General features: G+C 38.7%; 1 protein-coding gene across 4 annotated transcripts in view; it reads left to right on the top strand.

The window, feature by feature from the left end:
- Positions 1–18,787, top strand: part of LOC117810532 (C-myc promoter-binding protein-like) — a 92,247-nt gene that overhangs the window by 52,639 nt on the left and 20,821 nt on the right. For 2 of the 4 annotated variants that reach the window (XM_034680415.1, XM_034680413.1), the window contains exons 13-18: positions 4,464–4,609; positions 4,934–4,972; positions 12,807–12,940; positions 15,973–16,105; positions 16,504–16,710; positions 16,869–16,997. In XM_034680415.1, coding sequence (XP_034536306.1) covers positions 4,464–4,609; positions 4,934–4,972; positions 12,807–12,940; positions 15,973–16,105; positions 16,504–16,710; positions 16,869–16,997 — 788 coding nt within the window. The remainder of the gene's footprint in view (positions 1–4,463; positions 4,610–4,933; positions 4,973–12,806; positions 12,941–15,972; positions 16,106–16,503; positions 16,711–16,868; positions 16,998–18,787) is intronic. The other 2 variants (XM_034680416.1, XM_034680414.1) reach the window with 1 other exon arrangement.

The raw sequence follows: 18,787 nt of genomic DNA, 5'->3' as shown, positions 1-18,787 counted from the left end.
ATGGATCATGAGTTTGTTAGACTATTGTTTTCAATGTCAAGCACGCTCAAAGACGGGAAGAGGTTTGAACAAAAACCTCTAGAAAGGAGTGTAGATATGTAATCTGTGTCCTCTGGTTGCTGTTTTTACACCTGAAAAGGTTTTACAGACTCTTCCTTTCTGATGAAGCGCTCTCTGTTTACTAGTTAAGTAAATGGTTTCCATGCAGAGCTCAGTCAGGACAGTTTCTTGGTAATTCCCAGTATCTGAGTCCAGTATCCAGCCAGTCAAAGCAATCATTCCCAACACACTGTTTTGTTTTTCTTGTACAAACATTTGGAGATCTCTCAGGAGCAACATGTCCAGTGCTGTCAGCTCTGTCGATCAGATCTCGGTCCAAATCATTAGCACCATGAGCCAAACTTTGTTTTATTTATTTGATGAGGGGCCAGTTTACAAAGGGAATCAGTGGAAGGGGGATCCAGACAGCTGAGATTAAAGGCCATTTGATTGGAGAGATGTGGAGAGTGTGCATGTGAGCTCATTGACCACCAGGAGATCAAGGACACGTTTATGAACCTTAGAGGCTGTTTTTACACCGCCTGTAGTGACGACATAATGCAAGCTAACAATGAACAATAACTACAAAAAGACAATAAATAAAATTCACATCAATCAAATCAAAAGTCACTGAAAGTTCACATGAAACCTCTAGTTTACAATCCCCCATGTTTTTATATAATAACACAACTGACATACAGTGGTGGAAAAAAGTTTTGGGACACCCCATGCATTTGTGAAATATTGCATTGAGAATCACTCTTAGGTCTTCAAATGCAATTTCTTTTAGTAGAGTCACAGCCAGGTTTGTTTATTTTTTGTTCAGATTGAACACATTCTCTGTTATTTGTTGACTTTGATACCAACAATGTTGAGAACTGACATATCGACACTGTCAAGAATTTAGTTGTGTTAGTTTTTCTTGAAAACAATAAACAAAAAAAATATAATTTGTATTTGTTTATGTCTGCCTAATGCCTGAAACACACAAAAAAATAATTTCACAAATATTTCATGACAATATTTGAGATTGTGTAAAATTTTAAGGGTGTCTGAATACTTTTTTCCACCACTGTATATGTGGAAGACGTCATTTTAAATAGAACTCCATTAAGATGATACTATGTCCAATAAGTGCTGTATTGCCTGTAATATAAGACAGGTTTTCCCATAAATTTATAACAGAACAAAAGTGGGATTGTCTTATATTCAGTGTTTGGTGATTAAATGCCAACCACACTTATCTGTCAAGTGATTGTATCATGACTGAGGCCAGCCGTCACTCACAACTACGATGACTGTCCAGAACAAAAGAAGGCAAAGTTATCCAACAACTGAGGCAGAGTTATGATGCTGATTCTCCAGCAACTAATAAATATGTTGCCACAAAGAGTGTAATGTCAGAAGATTGCCAGCACAGAAAGCCCGTGTTAAAATTTCTGATGCCAGGATCCGACTACGTCCCTAAAGAGATTGTGAATGGAGCTTCATGGGAACTCAAACCGGCAGCAGGGACGAATCCGTTCTTAGACGTGAAACAGAAAGTGGATCTAAATCTCTGTTGTCCAGAAAAGTTTAGTTGGCTTCACTTTTTCATAACTCAGCCTTTAACCATGACTGTGTGAAACCAGTTTGACTCATGCACGTACAGTTACGGTGCATGATTATCACTAATGAGTCTATGAATACATAAACTGATACTGCGTCATCTGTAGCACCTTCCCCTCTACAGCTGGCCTGCCTCAAAACAGATGGTGCTGTTTAATACATGAGCTCTCATAAGTGTCCGTCCTTGCCTCTTAGTAAACACACACACACACACACACACACACACACACACACACACACACACACACACACACACACACACACACACACACACACACACGCACGGTGTGTGTTTGGGTAGCAGGGCTGTAGTTTGAGAAGAGGATGAGGTCGGAGGTTCAAGGCTGTCTGCAGACTGAAGGATGCTCCGAGCTTTGAGTGTGGCCTCTGGCTCTGGACCGGCGCCCATGAAAGCTGGTTCACCTCACATCTGAAATGAGTTAGGTTTGAATCATGGTCACTCTGCTGGGGGATTGCTGCAGCCAAGGTTGAGTCTAGTGTGTTATATGATACATCAACAGGGTAGCTGCAGTACATTGTGTAATGATGCAACAGCTCATGCATCACGTGTGTGAACCTTTGACTGTCTTTGGAGCTATTATCCATAACAAAGAGAAATTACACAATGTCTTAATGTGGCTGCGGGGAATAGATCTTAATGTTTCCTGTTTGCAGTCTAAAAATCATAATTGTGTCTGTTATATTATTTTAACTCTTTCAGTCCAACATCTGTGACTTTGAGAGTAATGCATGCAGACTGCTGAGACCTTGAAGATGGAAGATGAACATACTTAGAAATGACAGACTGTTGATTTAAAAATGAGCAAATTGCATTGGTCTTCAATGTTCTGTCTGGTGTTTTGAGCTGTTGATAATATCTGATATTTTAAAACCTTGATATTGAACTTCAGGTCTTTCACTTTTTACACACACTGGATAACATACTGGCTTAAAACTTGAGTTTGAAAGCTGGATCTGTTTCATTTTCAAAATCTGCTCATGACATAATATCACCTTGAGACCCATTGAGAAGCTTTTCTGTCATATTGAGTTGCAAAACTCGCTCTTTGATGAAGATCAAGTCAAGCCAATCAAAAGCACCCTTGAAGCATCCAATATGACCAGTTCAATCAATGAATCTATCATTCATTCATTCATTCATTCATTCATTCATTATTCATTCATTTATCTATGTATTTTTAAAGTTATATTTCTGGGAATTTTTGCCTTTAATGGACAGGACAGCTTAAGTGAGACAGGAAATGCGGGGAGCAGAGAGCAGGGGAGGACATGCAGCAAATGGTCAAGGCTGGAATTGAACCTGTGACCTCTGTGACGAGGGCTTTAGCCTCTGTATATGGAGCCTGTGTTCAGACCGCTAGGCCAATGGCGCCCCCCGAATCTATCATTTAAACCCTACATAAACCACAATGAGTGTGCTGAGGAGTTTTCTATGGAAGCAGATTTTATACTTTGAGTTTTTCTGTACGTACATCGCATACTTGTGAATATGATTACTCAGCAATGCCTGAAGGAAATATCTTCAAAGTTTGCTCACATTATTTATAAGCATTGAGGATGAAATGGTTTTAATTGAACACACATCATTACATACATTTGTTTTGTTTGTTTGTTGGGGTAATGTATAATTTGAAATATATCAGTATACAAATGTATCCTCAGCCTCATTAGATCTGTTCCTCTGACAAACTACAGCTTTGTCTGTTAACAAACATACACAACCCCTGAGATGAAATTCTAGTTTGACTGTCCTGTAAATCTGAATTTACTCCAAACAATCACAACATAATAATGTAATAAACTTACTGAGAGGAGTTTTGTTCAGACTCGATTGATACTTTGAGCTACAAGCAGCCAGTTACAGGATTTGGTATTTCTCAGCTGTAGGAAGTGTTTTTCTCACTTCACATCAGTGTTTGGCTTCCACCTCTGCCCCGTGAGCCAGTACTCATCCATCCAGCTGTCAGTGTCACAACATCAGTGAATTATTAGTCAGCTAAGCTGCTTTCAGCATCTATTAAGGAAGCCATTCACCATCTTGTTGTACAAACAGGCTATCAGAGTAATAACAATGTGCTGGCTTAAATGATCGAGACCAAGACAAATGGAGTGTGTATACATTGAGCTTTCAGGGAGGTAATGGGGTTTTTTAACCACAAATTCACACACATTCGAAAGATGAGAATGCTTGCTTCTTTGCAGAGAGATAGAACGATGAATTAAAAACGAACCCTCGGCTCAAATGATCTGTGATTCACTCCCCGGCAAAGGTTGGACATCAAACAGCCTGTCTTTTTTAATGCTTTTCTCCTCGGACAGCATTTTGTATTTCAGAGCAACAAGACAAAAAACATGTTCATTTTCTGTTCAATCCTCAGGTCTTCTTTTTGAAGATTGTCAGAATGGAATACAGTTTGGGAGAGATGACATTTGTACACTAGGATATAAAAACATGTCAAAGACTAAAGAGAGAAAAGAAAAGAAAATCAACAAGTATAAGATAAGGCAGCGTCCAAGGGGTGATGTTTCACCTCCACCACATCTGTCTGTAAGGGCCCAAAAACAAAAACAAAATGTACGCAAACAAAAGCTAAAGCTTCTACAAAGCTTCCCAAAAATTTCCAAAAACTCCTTTTTTTTCACCGTGCAAGACATGAACAGATTTTCCATATAGGTTAGAGTTGAAAGATCTGTGATGTCTCTATTCATCCTTGGTTTCTTCACTGTTTTCCATCCTACCTGTCTCCTACTAAGTCGAAATGCTACAAGCCTAAACATTGTCTATTTCTCCTCAGGGTTCTTGAAGAGCCGCGACCGCTCGCACCAGAAGTTCTACTCACTGATGACCAAAACTCAGATGTTCATCCGCTTTATTGAGGAGTGCTCGTTTGTCAGTGACAAAGACGCCAGTCTGGCCTTCTTCGATGACTGTGTGGACAAGGTATGCAAGCTTCTTCATTGGATCTTTGAATTCATGGGGTTGCAGTGAAACCAAGCCCCCCTACTGTAAAGATAATAATGATAATTTTAAAAGCTTTACCTTTTTATTTTGGGCCATTTCTCTTCACTTTAAATATTTCCTTTTTTTTTAAGTTTCTGTTTTAGTCACCTGCGTCTTTGTGCTCCACTTAAAGCCGTATAAGTAGCTTCCATTTTCCCGTGTTGCTTGACCTTTCTTCTACCAAACTTGCTTCTCCACTCTCTGCTTGAAATTTCCTGAGTGTTTCTTTTTTTTCTCCTCCTTTCTACGTCTGTTTGTGAGCAGCTCTACAATTCAGAGCGAAGTGCAGACAAAGCAAGCAAGGTATGTATTTTTGTAATTTGGTCTGTATGAATATCTATTCTCTGTACATTTTGTCGGATGGAGGAAATGTGCGTGGGGCATTTTATCTTCAAACTACAAACCAAACTAAATACGCAGGAGCGGTACATTGTGCAATCACAGTTATCCCACAATTTGATTCTGCACAGACAACAACAAAATGAAAGGCGGCTCTGGTGTAACCTCTGTCTATAATTTTTGACATTAGCTCATTGTTTGGTCGCACCATTTTTCATTTTTCGCAGACCAACTTTTATGGATGAGTTTGAAGGACATCTGCAGAAAACAGTTGCACAGTTTTTGTTTGTAATCCTCAAGATGTTCAGTGCAGCCCTCGTAGGCGTCCCACACAGACACAGGTTGGTTTGGCTTCTGTGCCATCCTCTGTGAGAGTCCATGTTAGCTCCATCCACTGCTCCCGACTGTCACCCTGCATTGTCTGCATTATTCTTAGTTTTTACCACCTCATCTGGCTCCCCACATGATGGTTTACTGGAACAATTGTTCGGATTATGTAACATCACCACGGATGAGTCAGAACTGACTCACAATGTGGAGTTTATAGGGATAAGAGGGCAGTGCCTCAAAAGGAAGGTTGTCAAATTTTTGATATTTTTCAATACGTGTGCTTTAGAATGCTACTATCTTTATTATTTTTGTGTTTGAAAGTAACAAGGAACACCAAAGCTTGTGACAAAATCAGATCAATAATAATATTTCAACCCAAAGCTGCTACGAGCAAAGAAGAGGACAAGACTAGCACTGGTTGATTAACATAGAGATCAAATAAAGAGGACCAGTATAGAAAACAAAGTGCTGAAAAGGACAATCAGAACGTTATTTTCTGATTATGTCAGAGCTGTTATGCTCTAATAATTTAAAAACATTTCAACATCTTCACACAAACGTGTAAAAAGCTGCTGGATTTCATTTATTACCCCTGATGTTGTGGTTCTTCTTGTCTGCAGTGTCTCTCTGTTCCACCCTCTGTCATAGCCTCTATATCACTTACTGGTCTCACTCACAGTCTGCAATGCTCACGTTTTTATAGTCCCTTTGGCGTATCGTAAAGATGCACACATCGCGTTTCTGTCTGTTGCAGACAGACTGAGAGCGGAGGAGAGAGATAGTGATGTCACCTGGTCTCTATATGTTTAGCAGTCCTGATTGTGGACTGTTGACAGGGAGCTCAAAACCACTTCACAAAGGCAGATTCCTGTAACAGTCTTATTCATTTTACCTTTTGCCTCATTTCTTTTAACAGTATTTCAAATATTGGTCCATCTTTTTCCGGGAATTTTCAAAGTTGGAAACTTTCCATGGGAATGAACGGGAATAAACAGAACAAGGACTTTACTAAATTGAAGGTTGGCTCTTAGAACTTAAATATAGTTGGGGAAAATATATTTTAGCATAATCCTGACTAAAACAAGCAGATTTCATGCAAGAAGATGCTTTTTTATTTGCATGTTGAATGGGACTTTTTTGGAAGTAGAGGGGCTCTTTTCATTTAACATTTTGAATGGGACTTTGCTGGGATTGCATTTTTGTTAATTTTTGAATGGGTTGGGTCGGGGGGATGAGTAATATTTACTCAACATTCATGTTTTTGTTCCTCAATGAAAGAATTGATTGTTCAATAAAATATTTAACACTTGATAAAGTTCTACTTACAAACAAATCTGTTTTAATTATATTATTTTGTATGTATGTCCGCTTATAACAAAACAAATATTGATGCTTGGATATGATACCTTTCCATTAAATTACCCTCAATTCACAGTTAATTCCCATATATTCCCATAATTTCCATGGAAAATTTCCAATTTAGAATGTATCCAAAATTCCCCAGCTTAACTTCCCATGGAAAATTTACCAGAAATTTTCCTCCCCTTTGCAACCCTAGTCCGTCTACAGTGACTATTTCTGCAACAATGCCATGTGCAAAACCAAAGTAGCAAATTGACCAGTTTTTGTTGCCCAGCGGTTCATGTTTAGTTGCTGTGGTATGAAATGAGCATCTATATTGTTTTCATTTTTACTGGTATCATGTCAAAGTTAAAAACCTGAGTGAATTTGTGCAACCTGAAGCAGTGCGCTCAATAAGGATGAACTTGAGTAGAACTAGTACATGTATTGGGTGTTGAGTGTGTGATATGTGGTAGAGCCCTTGAGGCTTTGCAGTGTGACTTCAGACAACTTCTGACCCTCTAGTCTTTCCTTTCATGTCGTTGCTCCACCCACTCATCGGTATGTAATTTAAATGAGTTCCTCCTCATCCAGTCTGTATCTCCTTCCTTGAATCTTTTCATTTTTAATGAACATTGGAGTATTCACTCTGCATGTCGAATTAGCTGCATCAGCAGTTTGTCTTCACATAGTGAAAGCACAGTTTCATAGAAAGTCCATGCACACAGTTTTCTACACTCAATTTTTCATGACTTGAGGGAGAGTACGGGCTTTTAGCGCCTCAGTGATTCCTGAAACGCTAACGGAGCTTAAAGTTTTTTTTTTTTTAAATCCCCTGAGCTTGTATCCTCCAGTGTGACAGTATGAAGGGCTTTGGAGAAGCTGTCAGTGTGTCTTCTGAGCTCAACTGGGGGAGTATAGAGTAGTCTGACCCTGCATGCTTGCAGGCTAGTGTTTCTCAATCAGGCTGTGTTTGTAAGTTGAAGGTGAAATTTTGTGTTTGCACTCTTAAAGTCCAAGTAGTCACTCGGCTCTCTGCTCACGTCCACGGGTCACTTCTAACAGACTCTGTAATAGACTTGGCTGTCCTTGGATTACCTGTGTGTTTGTGTGTGTGTGAGTGTGTGTGGGTATTCTGGTTGTAATTGAGACATACTGGAAGTGAATCCAGAGTCCAGCATCCCCAGCCTCCCCTCCCTGTGTTCCCAGGCCTCGACCTCCCTGTGTGTCTGCTCCACGGGTGATTAAATCCTCCGATTGTCTTTCTGCACTGTGGCTGTTTTACATTATCTACTCCCTCTGCAAGAAAGCATGCTGCACCACAAAGGCCACACACACCTCACACTGTACTACACACACACACAGCTATGTGCAATAGATAAGGTTAAAATGTACGGATCCCTGAGGGAAGGTAGTTCATCGCTGTCACAAAACCAATTAAATCCAACTGGTTAGAGACAGGACAACCTTATCATACAAATGAAATACAGTCACATCAATTAAAAACTGTCAACAATACACATAGTTAATGAAAACACTGTAATATGATCAATGGGCCAATCAGTGACTTTTTAAACATACATTACAGATAGATTACAGATATTCTTACCCATATTTGAGGTTCTTGAGCCACTTTGGAGGAATGTGTGTTGGCTCGCATTTAAAAGACTTTGTTCGATTAGACTTAAACTATATAGGAAAAAAAGACTAAAATCTAATAAAATAAAAGACTAAAATGTATGCATTTTAGTCTTAAGACTATATCTAAAACAGCTACCAAAATATGAACTGATGGTTGAAATACACTACCAGTCAAAAGTTTGGAAACACCTTCTCATCCAAGGGTTTGTATTTATTTTAATTATTTTAAACACTGTAGATTAATACTGAAGACATCAAAACTATGAAAGAACATATATGGAATTATTTAATGAACCAAAAAGTGTTAAACAAAGTAGAATATGTTTTATATTTTAGATTCTGTAAAGTAGCCCCCTTTTTCCTTCATGACAGCTTTGCACACTCTTGGTATTCTCTCAGTCTGCTTCATGAAGTGGTCTCCTGGAATGGTTTCTAGTTAACATGAGCCTTGTCAAGAGTTCATTTGTAGAATGACTTGCCTTCTTAATGTGTTTGAGACCATCAGTTGTGTTGTTCAGAGGTAGGGTTAGTACACAATGGATAGCCCTATTTGACGACTGTTATAATCCAGATTATGGCAAAATCAGATTATTTCATAGTTTTGATGTCTTCAGTATTAATCCACAATGTGGAAAATAATTAAAACAAATAAAAATCATTGAATGAGAAGGTGTGTCCAAACTTTTGACTGGCAGTGTACTCTCAGTTCTAAAATGACCCCACATACTAATGTCTACAGTAAATTGGATTTTTTAGCTAGAGAAAGGGGATTTCAAATGATCACAACAAAACTGATTAGAAAATAACATTTAAATCCTTTTAGGGTATTAGAGATGTTACAAGGTCTAGGTTAAAGGTTGCATACTGCTTCCAGCCATCACTTTAAAATACTCATATCATTGTGAATAAAATCCCTTCAAATTAATCTGAACTGAAGAAAAAGTTGCACAAAAATTTAAGGGAAAAAAACATTCAGACAACATTAACCCTTAAAGACCTAGACCAATTTTGGGGGGCGCCAGAGTCTCCTGAATTTATTTTGAATATGCTGAATGAGACAAATGTGGTATCACTGAAAAGCTGAGAAAGTCCACTGTAACTGGGTTTTTAAAGCTTGTTGCTAGGATTAGCGGTTCAAAATTTATCAAACATTTAGGAACAAGTAGCCGCCGACAGCTGTCTAGATCTTTGAGGGCTACAACACGCCAGTAAAAGACGAAAACTATATCTTCAGGTTGTCTCCTTAAGGATGCATCCTGAGCTGTTAAACTGAATCACCTTAACTGTGTAAAGCAACACTTCTACTCTAATCTCTCCTCGATATCCAAGCTAATGCACCTCTAATTTCATGGTCTAATCAGAGCTCAGAGAAACCTCACACAGCACAGTGTTAGCCTTTGATGTGCCGCCTTAAACACGGGAGAATAAAAGTTTAACTTCCAATAAAAGGCTTTAGACTTCACCACAGAGAGTATACTTCACTTGTAGCTTTAACTTTAATTACCATCATACTGAAACTTAACCATGAACTTTCAGAAAGTGTTCCACTCCCCCTCCCTTTAGCATGAACTAAGCCTTTGCTTTTAGCACGAGAGGCTGTCTTAAAGCACCTCTCAATTTATAACCTCGCTGTGACCCTAAATTCTTTATTTCCACTATAAAAGCTCAAACTTCCTACTTTAGGATTCATTATCTGCTCGCTCCAAGAAGGCTGTGATAAATTATGTGAAGTAACTCCAAATGTCAGAGATGAAATTTATAAGTGTCATCTTTTGTGCTGACTGCAATTTACTCCCCCACCCTGATGTTATTGTGGCACCTTTTTGAATAATACTGTCTGGAAAAGGAGGTTCAGAACGGAGACATGCTTTTAGAAACTCTGCTTTAGAGTTATTTATTGCTCATGCTGAGTTGATAACTGCATAATAAACTAACAGAACTGACTGAGAGAGGACATAAAGCAGGCAGTATTTAAGATCTTTGCTGTCATGTGCAGGAACAAGTCGTTGAGAGGATAATTATCTCTCCAACAGCTTGAAAAAAAATGTATGAAGAAAGTCGTACAAGTTCAAGAAGGACTTGAAAGACAAACAAATCAGTTAAACTATGGTATTATTTGGTATGACAACTGCCCAGTAATCAGTGTTTGATTGAAGTTTCTGTTGTATTTATCAGTCAAAACATCATCCAGAGTAGGATTAGAGTAGCTAGCTGAGCTGTTCCAGATAACTGCAGTAAAGTTACTGCTTACGCACAGATCAACCGAGGTGCAGTTTAGATTCACGATGTGGACAAACTCCAACTTAACATGTGACCTATCGACCCACCTTCTGACCCTATAAATCCTCTCTGTGCCGTGTGGCTCCTCACAAACTCTGGCATTCTGCTCCTGATTCACTTTGAAGGACTAATGCCTGTCAGAGCCTGTTTTTTCTCACACATATGCAAACATGCACACACACACACAAAATGCAAACTAACGCAGGACTTTTGGATGTTTTTAAAGTTGATTGTTGAAGAAGCATCCCCCTGATATGTAAGGGATAATGTATAGTGAATGGGTGATTATAGTAGTTAGAATCCCATCAGGGTGAGAAGCTGAGGGGTCTTTGACGGGGGGAATACATGCCAGCATCTAAATTAAAGTGCAACTGATGCTGCATATAAAGGACTCCTAGCCATGGCTCATTTGCAGTCCTTGTCACTGGTTGGGCTTTTAGGAAGTGAGGCACATGATGCAACACTGTAAATTAGATGCATACAAACTAACCTAAAGCAGACATAGACTAACAGTCACATAGATGCATACAAACTAAACTAAAGCAGACATAGACTAACAGTCACATAGATGCATACGACTCTAACTCTAATAACCACCCGTTCACTATTCATTATTCCTCTTAATGCCTGACTACTATCTTAAAGCTAGGGTTGGTAGTCTCGGAAAACTAGCATGAATTTGAATGTAGCATTTCCTCAGGACTCCGTCTAACCCCTCCCCCCTTCCCCTCGGAGCTCCTCCAAAATGACGCCACCGCTCACATACACGAGCACCACTGATTCGCGACCATATGATCGTGAATGATTCAAAACCGGTCCTCAGCACATCGTCTGTGTTTTGCACTACGTCAACTCATGTCTCACTCAGCGGTAAGAAAATACCAAAACATTATCATAGTGAAAGTTAAAAACACAAACAAACATGAAATGTACGCTTTGCAGGAGGCGGGCAGAACGGCAGGACGGGATTTGATTGGTTTCATAATTTGGCTCCTGATGGCAGGGATTGGTTGATGTTTTCCCGGGTTTACTCCGGCTGTAGATAGCAGCTTTTTTTTCACTCTTTTTAAGAACACATTATGTATTGATCGCCATCGAGACATAAAGATCATTTTAACCAGCATAATAAAAAGTTGGATTTAAATCTGACTACCAACCCCAGCTTTAATGACATAAACAAGCTAATTATACAGCTAAAAACACCCTCAACACCAGCCTGAGATTGACACTAACGTTTTTGCCACAGTGTCAACAGGCAGAGATTCCTTTTATGCTGATTGATTTGATATGACGTGTGTGATCAGGCTGCCCTTGGTGTCTCTTTTGCTTTCAATAATTAATTATGAGGTTTCGACCAATCAGAAGCAAGTATTTAACACAGCATGGTAGAAATTACATTCCACTTTCTTTGGTATTCACGAGGAGGAGTACTACTGTTTTATGGCTGTTGGAGAGTTGACAGGTGTTAAAAAGAAAAAATACAGACATGACATTTTGAGTTAGAGATTGTTTGGCTGTGGATATTAAAGGGATAAACATGAACCACCTGAGAAAGATCTTTTTAAAACAGACAGCTTCTGAAATGCTTTGTAGGAAGTGTCCAATTTGTATCTGCCTCTTATAAGTCTCCAAACTTTAAGCATTGTAGTATTAAATCTTCTGACTTGTCTCTTGATTATCTTGAGCCTTACAGATATCAGGAATCAGCTGTACAGCCCGTATTTTTAAGTACAATCCACTCATGTTTCTCATAACTCTTTATGCACTTTCATATACATCTAACAGAATGCCAAGGAAGATAATATCCACCAAAAAGTATTTCTATATGAGGATATAACATTGATGTAATATAATTGTATACAGTTTCAGCTGTGTGTGTGCTGACAGGGAGCCTTATTCACTTGAAAAATCTAGGTCACCTGCTGTCAGCCTCCCTCAGATCTTCCTCAAGCTCATTCTGTAGAAACTGATATCAGGTCTACAAAGCTGTTTATCCTTTAGTGAAAAATGTTATTCAGAGGTGATGAACCAGCAGACCAAAACCCTCTTATCCAAGCAATGACGTTTTTATTAGAGGGCATAATGTCAAGCTCAGTGTTGAAATTCTTCCCTGTCCGATGAGATACTCCCCGTTTCCATCAGCCGTGATGAATGAAAGGTCACCGTACCACCACCCAAACATCGCTGTTCATGTTTTGTTCTGTAGGTGGACGGTGACAGGCCGGAGGAGGCCAGGCTGATAGAGATTGATGAATCCCAGCGCAGCGAACACACAGTCTTCATCACGCCACCGGAGCTGCCTCCTCTGCCTGAGGGGGAGGAATATCCTCTCTGCTACAGGTAAAAAACTCTGCTGCTCACATTTCATCTATAATGTTGGTATAAATAAAAGCCCTCCCATTTTCTGTATTCCCAGATTTATTTTACATGTTTAGGCTTCAATTAAGTTCCCAAATCAGAAACAACAAAACAAATCATCTTATTAGACTGACGAGAACAGAAGTAACAAGCTAAATCAGGGCTGTGATTAGTCATTGAATGTTGAATTGAACAAGTTAGTCCTTAAAGAAAGGAAACATGTTACATTTTGGGCGTTGATTCATAATCTTCCACCTGATCTCTTGCAGAGTTGGTGTTGGAAAGTGAATTCAGTTTTTGCTGATGTTCTCTCTTTCTGAGGTGCAGATTTGTGTAGCTGCAAAATCTGGTCCATCCCTGCACTGGTGCCACAATTTGATGTAGTTGGTTTAAATTAAAAATTTAATGTAATTTTTAATATATTTCTAATTTTCCTTTTCTTTTCTGTTTTATCATATTTGTCATTTTAATTATGTTCTTTTATGCTTGTCTGAATGTCTCCAATGCTTTTAATGTGTTAATGTAAAGCACATTGAGTTGCCCTCGTGTATGAAATGCGCTATACAAATAAAGCTGCCTTGCCTTGCCTTGCCTTGGTTGCTCAGAGGAACTTGGATTTAGTCTCCATCTTTTGTATTTAATGGACTGCTGTGGCTCAGAGGAAGAGCAGGTTATCCACTCAGAAAGAGGACACCTGGCCTCAACAGTCCACAAATGAAAATGTCCTTGGACAGGACACTAAACTTCAATTTGCTCTCAATGCAAAGTCGTAATGAGAAATTTGATGCGTGTGTAAATGAGTTTGATTCAGTCCTGATGAGCAGGTTGGCACCTTCCTCTGCAGCCTCCACCACCATCAGTGTATGAATGTTTATGAAAGGATGAATGTGTGTGTGAAGCACTCTGAGTGGTCCAGGGCTTAGAGAAGTGCTGTGTCATTTCAGCCCTGCTGTCCTTTCATCAGGTTATTTCAAAGTATCTATGGAAGTCTGCTTCAAACAGCAAAATAGGCTTTGCAGGAGAGTTGTGTAGAGTGCATCATGATTGAGGATACATTTTACAGTGATAATGCTCACCTGTAAATTCAGACATACATCAAGATGATACAAATCCTAGTTCTGGATTCACGTTACACTTTTATCCCAATATGATTTTTTTATTTTATCAAAAAGTGAAGTTGAAGTGAAGTTATGAATACTTTCAAAATGTCAATAATCTGACAATAAAAAGACAAATTGCATTCTTTTCTAGGTTTTCTTTATAAAGTACATTTTTGCAGTCTGGAGTTTCTGAGAAACAAATTTTCCTCTCAATATTTCACCAAAAGATCTTTTTTGAAATATGCACTTAGTATAAATAAAGAAGTACAGCTTGTGTTTCTGGCATTAAAGCACAGAAAGTTTTAAAAAGAAAATTCATTTTCTCCACGATTGACTTTGTGTCACTTTAAATAACGTCTCGCCAATGTTTTTGAAAAGTTAGGTTTCGACATCTGGCTCTCGTTTTTCTCATCAGACAGAATCCTTAAAACACGAAAGCGCTTAATAAGCACTCTGGCTCTTGCACTTGTTCAACGAGAGGTTTTAAAATCTGTTTCCAAGCGTTTGTTATTTGATAAGTGTGTTCTGAGTGTCTTCAAGTTCCCCTGAGAGTCGCCTTTCTAGGAGCTGCATCATCTTCTTCGATTTGTTGTATCAGTCACTTTCAGACTTTATTTTTGTCTTGTCCAATATCTGGCCCCAAAAAATCCAACATAACGTTTTTATTGCAATCAAATAAAAAAACAAAACACAACACTATCAGTCGAATGAAGGAAAGGCAAAATGTTATTTCATTAACTTTACTAATGAATGAAATTAACTTACTTACATGTCATTGTCCATTTCTAATGATGTCAGAGTTATGTTTTATCTGCATCACCAGCCGTATGACAGATAGATAGATAGATAGATAGATGGATAGATGGATAGATGGATAGATAGATAGATAGATAGATAGATAGATAGATAGATGGATGGATGGATGGATAGATAGATAGATAGATAGATAGATAGATAGATAGATAGATAGATAGATAGATAGATAGATAGATAGATAGATAGATAGATAGATCTTTATTGAAACTTCTATTTAAACAACAACTCATTGTCTTCTTCTGAGTCTGATTCTGTGTGACACGTTGTCCACAAACACCCCATCTATTAATTTCGTTGTAGCTACAATGACAATAAAGGCTTCCGATTCTGATACCCCATCTTCTTCTCTCACATTTAAACTAGCATAAACAAATACTGCTCCTTTCTGTGCACCATTAAGTTACGCAGTATCACCACAATTTTAGCACAATATTGATATTTCCTAAAAAAAATAAAGATGGTTATCGTCAATACCAACCTGCAAAATCCTAACCATGTCTGCTTTCTATCAGTACAGCTTGTGCTGAGGACTTTATGCTTCAGCTGAGTTCAGATTCCATCAATACTGATTTTAGCCTCCACATTCACACTGTAAATATTCACTTTGAGATCCATCTCTCCACTTGACATCTTCCATGAGACTTACAAAACATCACACTTGAGCCTAACAGCAGGAAGAAAATTAGTGAATCTGAATTAAACATTGAGTTTAAAGTCCGTTAATTGACACTGGGTATCACTGATTGAGGACCAGCAGGGGTCCAGCTCTCTCACTGAGACCAGAGACTGAACACCGCTGCTGGACTCTGTGGAGTATTTGTATTCTGCAGTCATGTTTCACTCTAAAAGCTCCCTGCCAAGATATTTTAGAGAACCACTTAAATTAAACTTCTGTAATAATCCATAATGGCCAGCAATGTCCCGGAGTTTTATTATCAGCTCTCTTTTCAGATAATTACAAACTGTAATGATCCCTGTCACCTTGGAAGGAATCATTTCATATTAGACAAAGCTTTCACCTGCAGGCATTTAAGGCTGAGAGAACAAAAAAGAAGAGTGCCTGTTGTCACTAACTTGTGTGTTTATGTTCTTCACCAGATATGATGGTTTCCCAGTGTTGAGCCTTGACCTGTTTGACCCTGTAGAGGGCCTGCGGACCCCCTCCTCTCGCCTCGCTGCCAGGCAGAGCTGTCCCACCAGCCCTGCCCCCATGTTTAGACGCACCAAGCAGGTCAGCAGATCCATAACTCACTGTTGTCACTGAATGATTTATTGATTTATCTGTGAAGAGGCTGAGCCGGAGCTGCTCTCAAGAGCCACATAAAACTGAGAGCAACAGCACAAGGTTGTTTTTCTTTCACCACGATATTACAGTCTTAAAAAAGTCCATAATAATTTAGACTCTCAGCTAAACCTCTCTTTTACATTTGACAATTCAGCACACTGAAAGAACTGCCTGAAGCAACCCTTACACTAAATAGAAACTGAGAGTTAAGGAATTAAAGTTTAATCTCCTCTGTATTGAGGTAAGAAAGCTGATATGATTCACCGGGTCAAGGGACATCCAGTCCAAAAGATTGCACGGATATCTGCTTTATGCATTTCCTAATCCTCTCTTATTATCCTCAGGAGATCAAATCAGCTCAGAAGATAGCCAAGAAGTACTCGTCCATCCCTCAGCTGTGGTCCAAATGTCTGCTCCGTCACTGCTACGGCCTGTGGTTCATCTGTCTGCCAGCATATGTGAAAGTGTGCCACTCCAAGGTGCGGGCCCTTCGCACTGCCTACGATGTCCTCAGGAAGATGCAGGCAAAGAAACTACAGCCGCCTGACGAGGTATTAGCTTATCTCAATAACTCTTGTTTGATGTTTATGCAACCACTTCAAATGAAGGGATTTAGACTCAGTTTAGAACATCTGTTGTTTGAAATGAGCTTCTCTTGTCACATATAAGTTTACTATTGCATGAATACATATGTACCTGCATTATACAGGTCTGCTACCGCGTGCTGATGCAGCTGTGTGGACAGTATGGCCAACCTGTGCTCGCAGTCAGGGTCCTGTTTGAGATGAAGAAAGCTGGAGTTCACCCCAACGCCATCACTTATGGCTACTACAACAAGGTACAGACATACACTGTGATGTGTGCTTAATATATGTTTTGATTTAATTCAGCACTGAGCTGGGGTTTAATGTGTTGCAGAAGAACAACACAAGTTGTTAAATATCCCCATACAGCTCACATTTACATCATACTCATATAAAATACGAGACCCTGGACTTAAAGTTTGATAAAGGATGCAGCCCACAAGCACCAATAAAAATATATGAGCACTGGGACTCCCAAGATCTATGTGGTCTCCCCGGGTGTAATTTTCTGATGTGGGTGTGTTTGGAATAATCTGTTGATTCAGCTGCCAAAGTGTGAACAAACCCATCATAGCAATATGCAGAGATGTCTCTGAGGAGAGCTGGATCCTCCCTTTTACATCAAAAGTTATGGATGAAGAGACAAACTAAGTCAGCAAGAAATGCACAATAAAAGTTTGAAGAATCTGCCACAGCACTAATTTAATGACCCTATATTCCCTCTATAATGACAGATTTAATGACTCATCATCCATTGCAACATAAAGTTTGTGGGAGTCGAAGCACAGTATGAATAAAAGTCAAGAGAAATGGATTTATGAGGCACATTTAAAGACAACCAGCGCTGATTAAAGCATTTGTCCAAACAAAGCAGGCTTTACATTAAAACAAAAGATGATAAGCACCAAGGTACACAATGATACACACATATGAAATGAAAAGAAACACAACAAACAAATCAGAGGAGACACAGACAGAACACTGGCACCATTTTGTCAATCAAGAGTGTGTGTATCTAAAGTTTGACAGAGTTAACAGATAGATGCACACTGAGGAATATTCTGAAATAGCATTTCATCTTTTAAATGACATTAAATGAAATCTAAAGCAGGATGCAACCAGCATTGTAGATTAATACTGAAGACATCAAAATTATGAAATAATCTGGTTTTGCCATAATCTGGATTACAACAGTAGTCAAATAGGGCTATCCATTGTGTACGAACCCTACCTCTGAACAACACAACTGATTGTCTCAAACACATCAAGAAGGCAAGTCATTCTACAAATGAACTCTTGACAAGGCTCATGTTAATTAGAAACCAGTCCAGGAGACCACTTCATGAAGCAGACTGAGAGAATACCAAGAGTGTGCAAAGTTGTCATGAAGGAAAAAGGGGGCTACTTTACAGAATCTAAAATATAAAACATATTCTGCTTTATTTAACACTTTTTTGTTCATTTAATAATTCCATATATGTACTTTCATAGTTGTGATGTCTTCAGTATTAATCTACAGTGTTTCAAATAATTCAAATGAATACAAACCCTTGAATGAGAAGGTGTTTCCAAACTTAGGACTGGTAGTGTAGATTAATCTGCCAATTTTTCATGATTTATAATGTAGTCTTGAGTTTATATCGTACAGAAACATTGTACAAATTGCTCATCACACCTTTACAAATCCCAAAGTGATGTTTGAAATTGCCTCCTTTGTCGAACCAACAATCCACAACCCACAGATTCTTTATTTACTATCATAAACGGCACTTTTACTCTGAAATTACATAAAAGATTCAGAGATATATTATTATAAATAGTGTGTAATTATTTTCTTTGTATTGACAAAGTTTAACTGAACAGTTGTTTGTCAAAATGAAACCATCTCTTGTTAAAAATCACAGAAATCGTCTGGATGTATATTATGAAGCAGACTGATTGCAGTCAGACGTTAATTGTCTATTCCTGATTCACTATAGCAGCCTGATTAATGCATCCAAATTATTCCACCCCTGTGTTGCTCAGCTCCTCCGTCACTAAAATC

The sequence above is a fragment of the Notolabrus celidotus genome, chromosome 3 (assembly GCF_009762535.1).
Source record: "Notolabrus celidotus isolate fNotCel1 chromosome 3, fNotCel1.pri, whole genome shotgun sequence".
Classification (NCBI taxonomy): domain Eukaryota; kingdom Metazoa; phylum Chordata; class Actinopteri; order Labriformes; family Labridae; genus Notolabrus; species Notolabrus celidotus.
The sequence above is the reverse complement of the archived record's forward strand: the minus strand, read 5'-3'. Positions and strand labels throughout refer to the sequence as shown.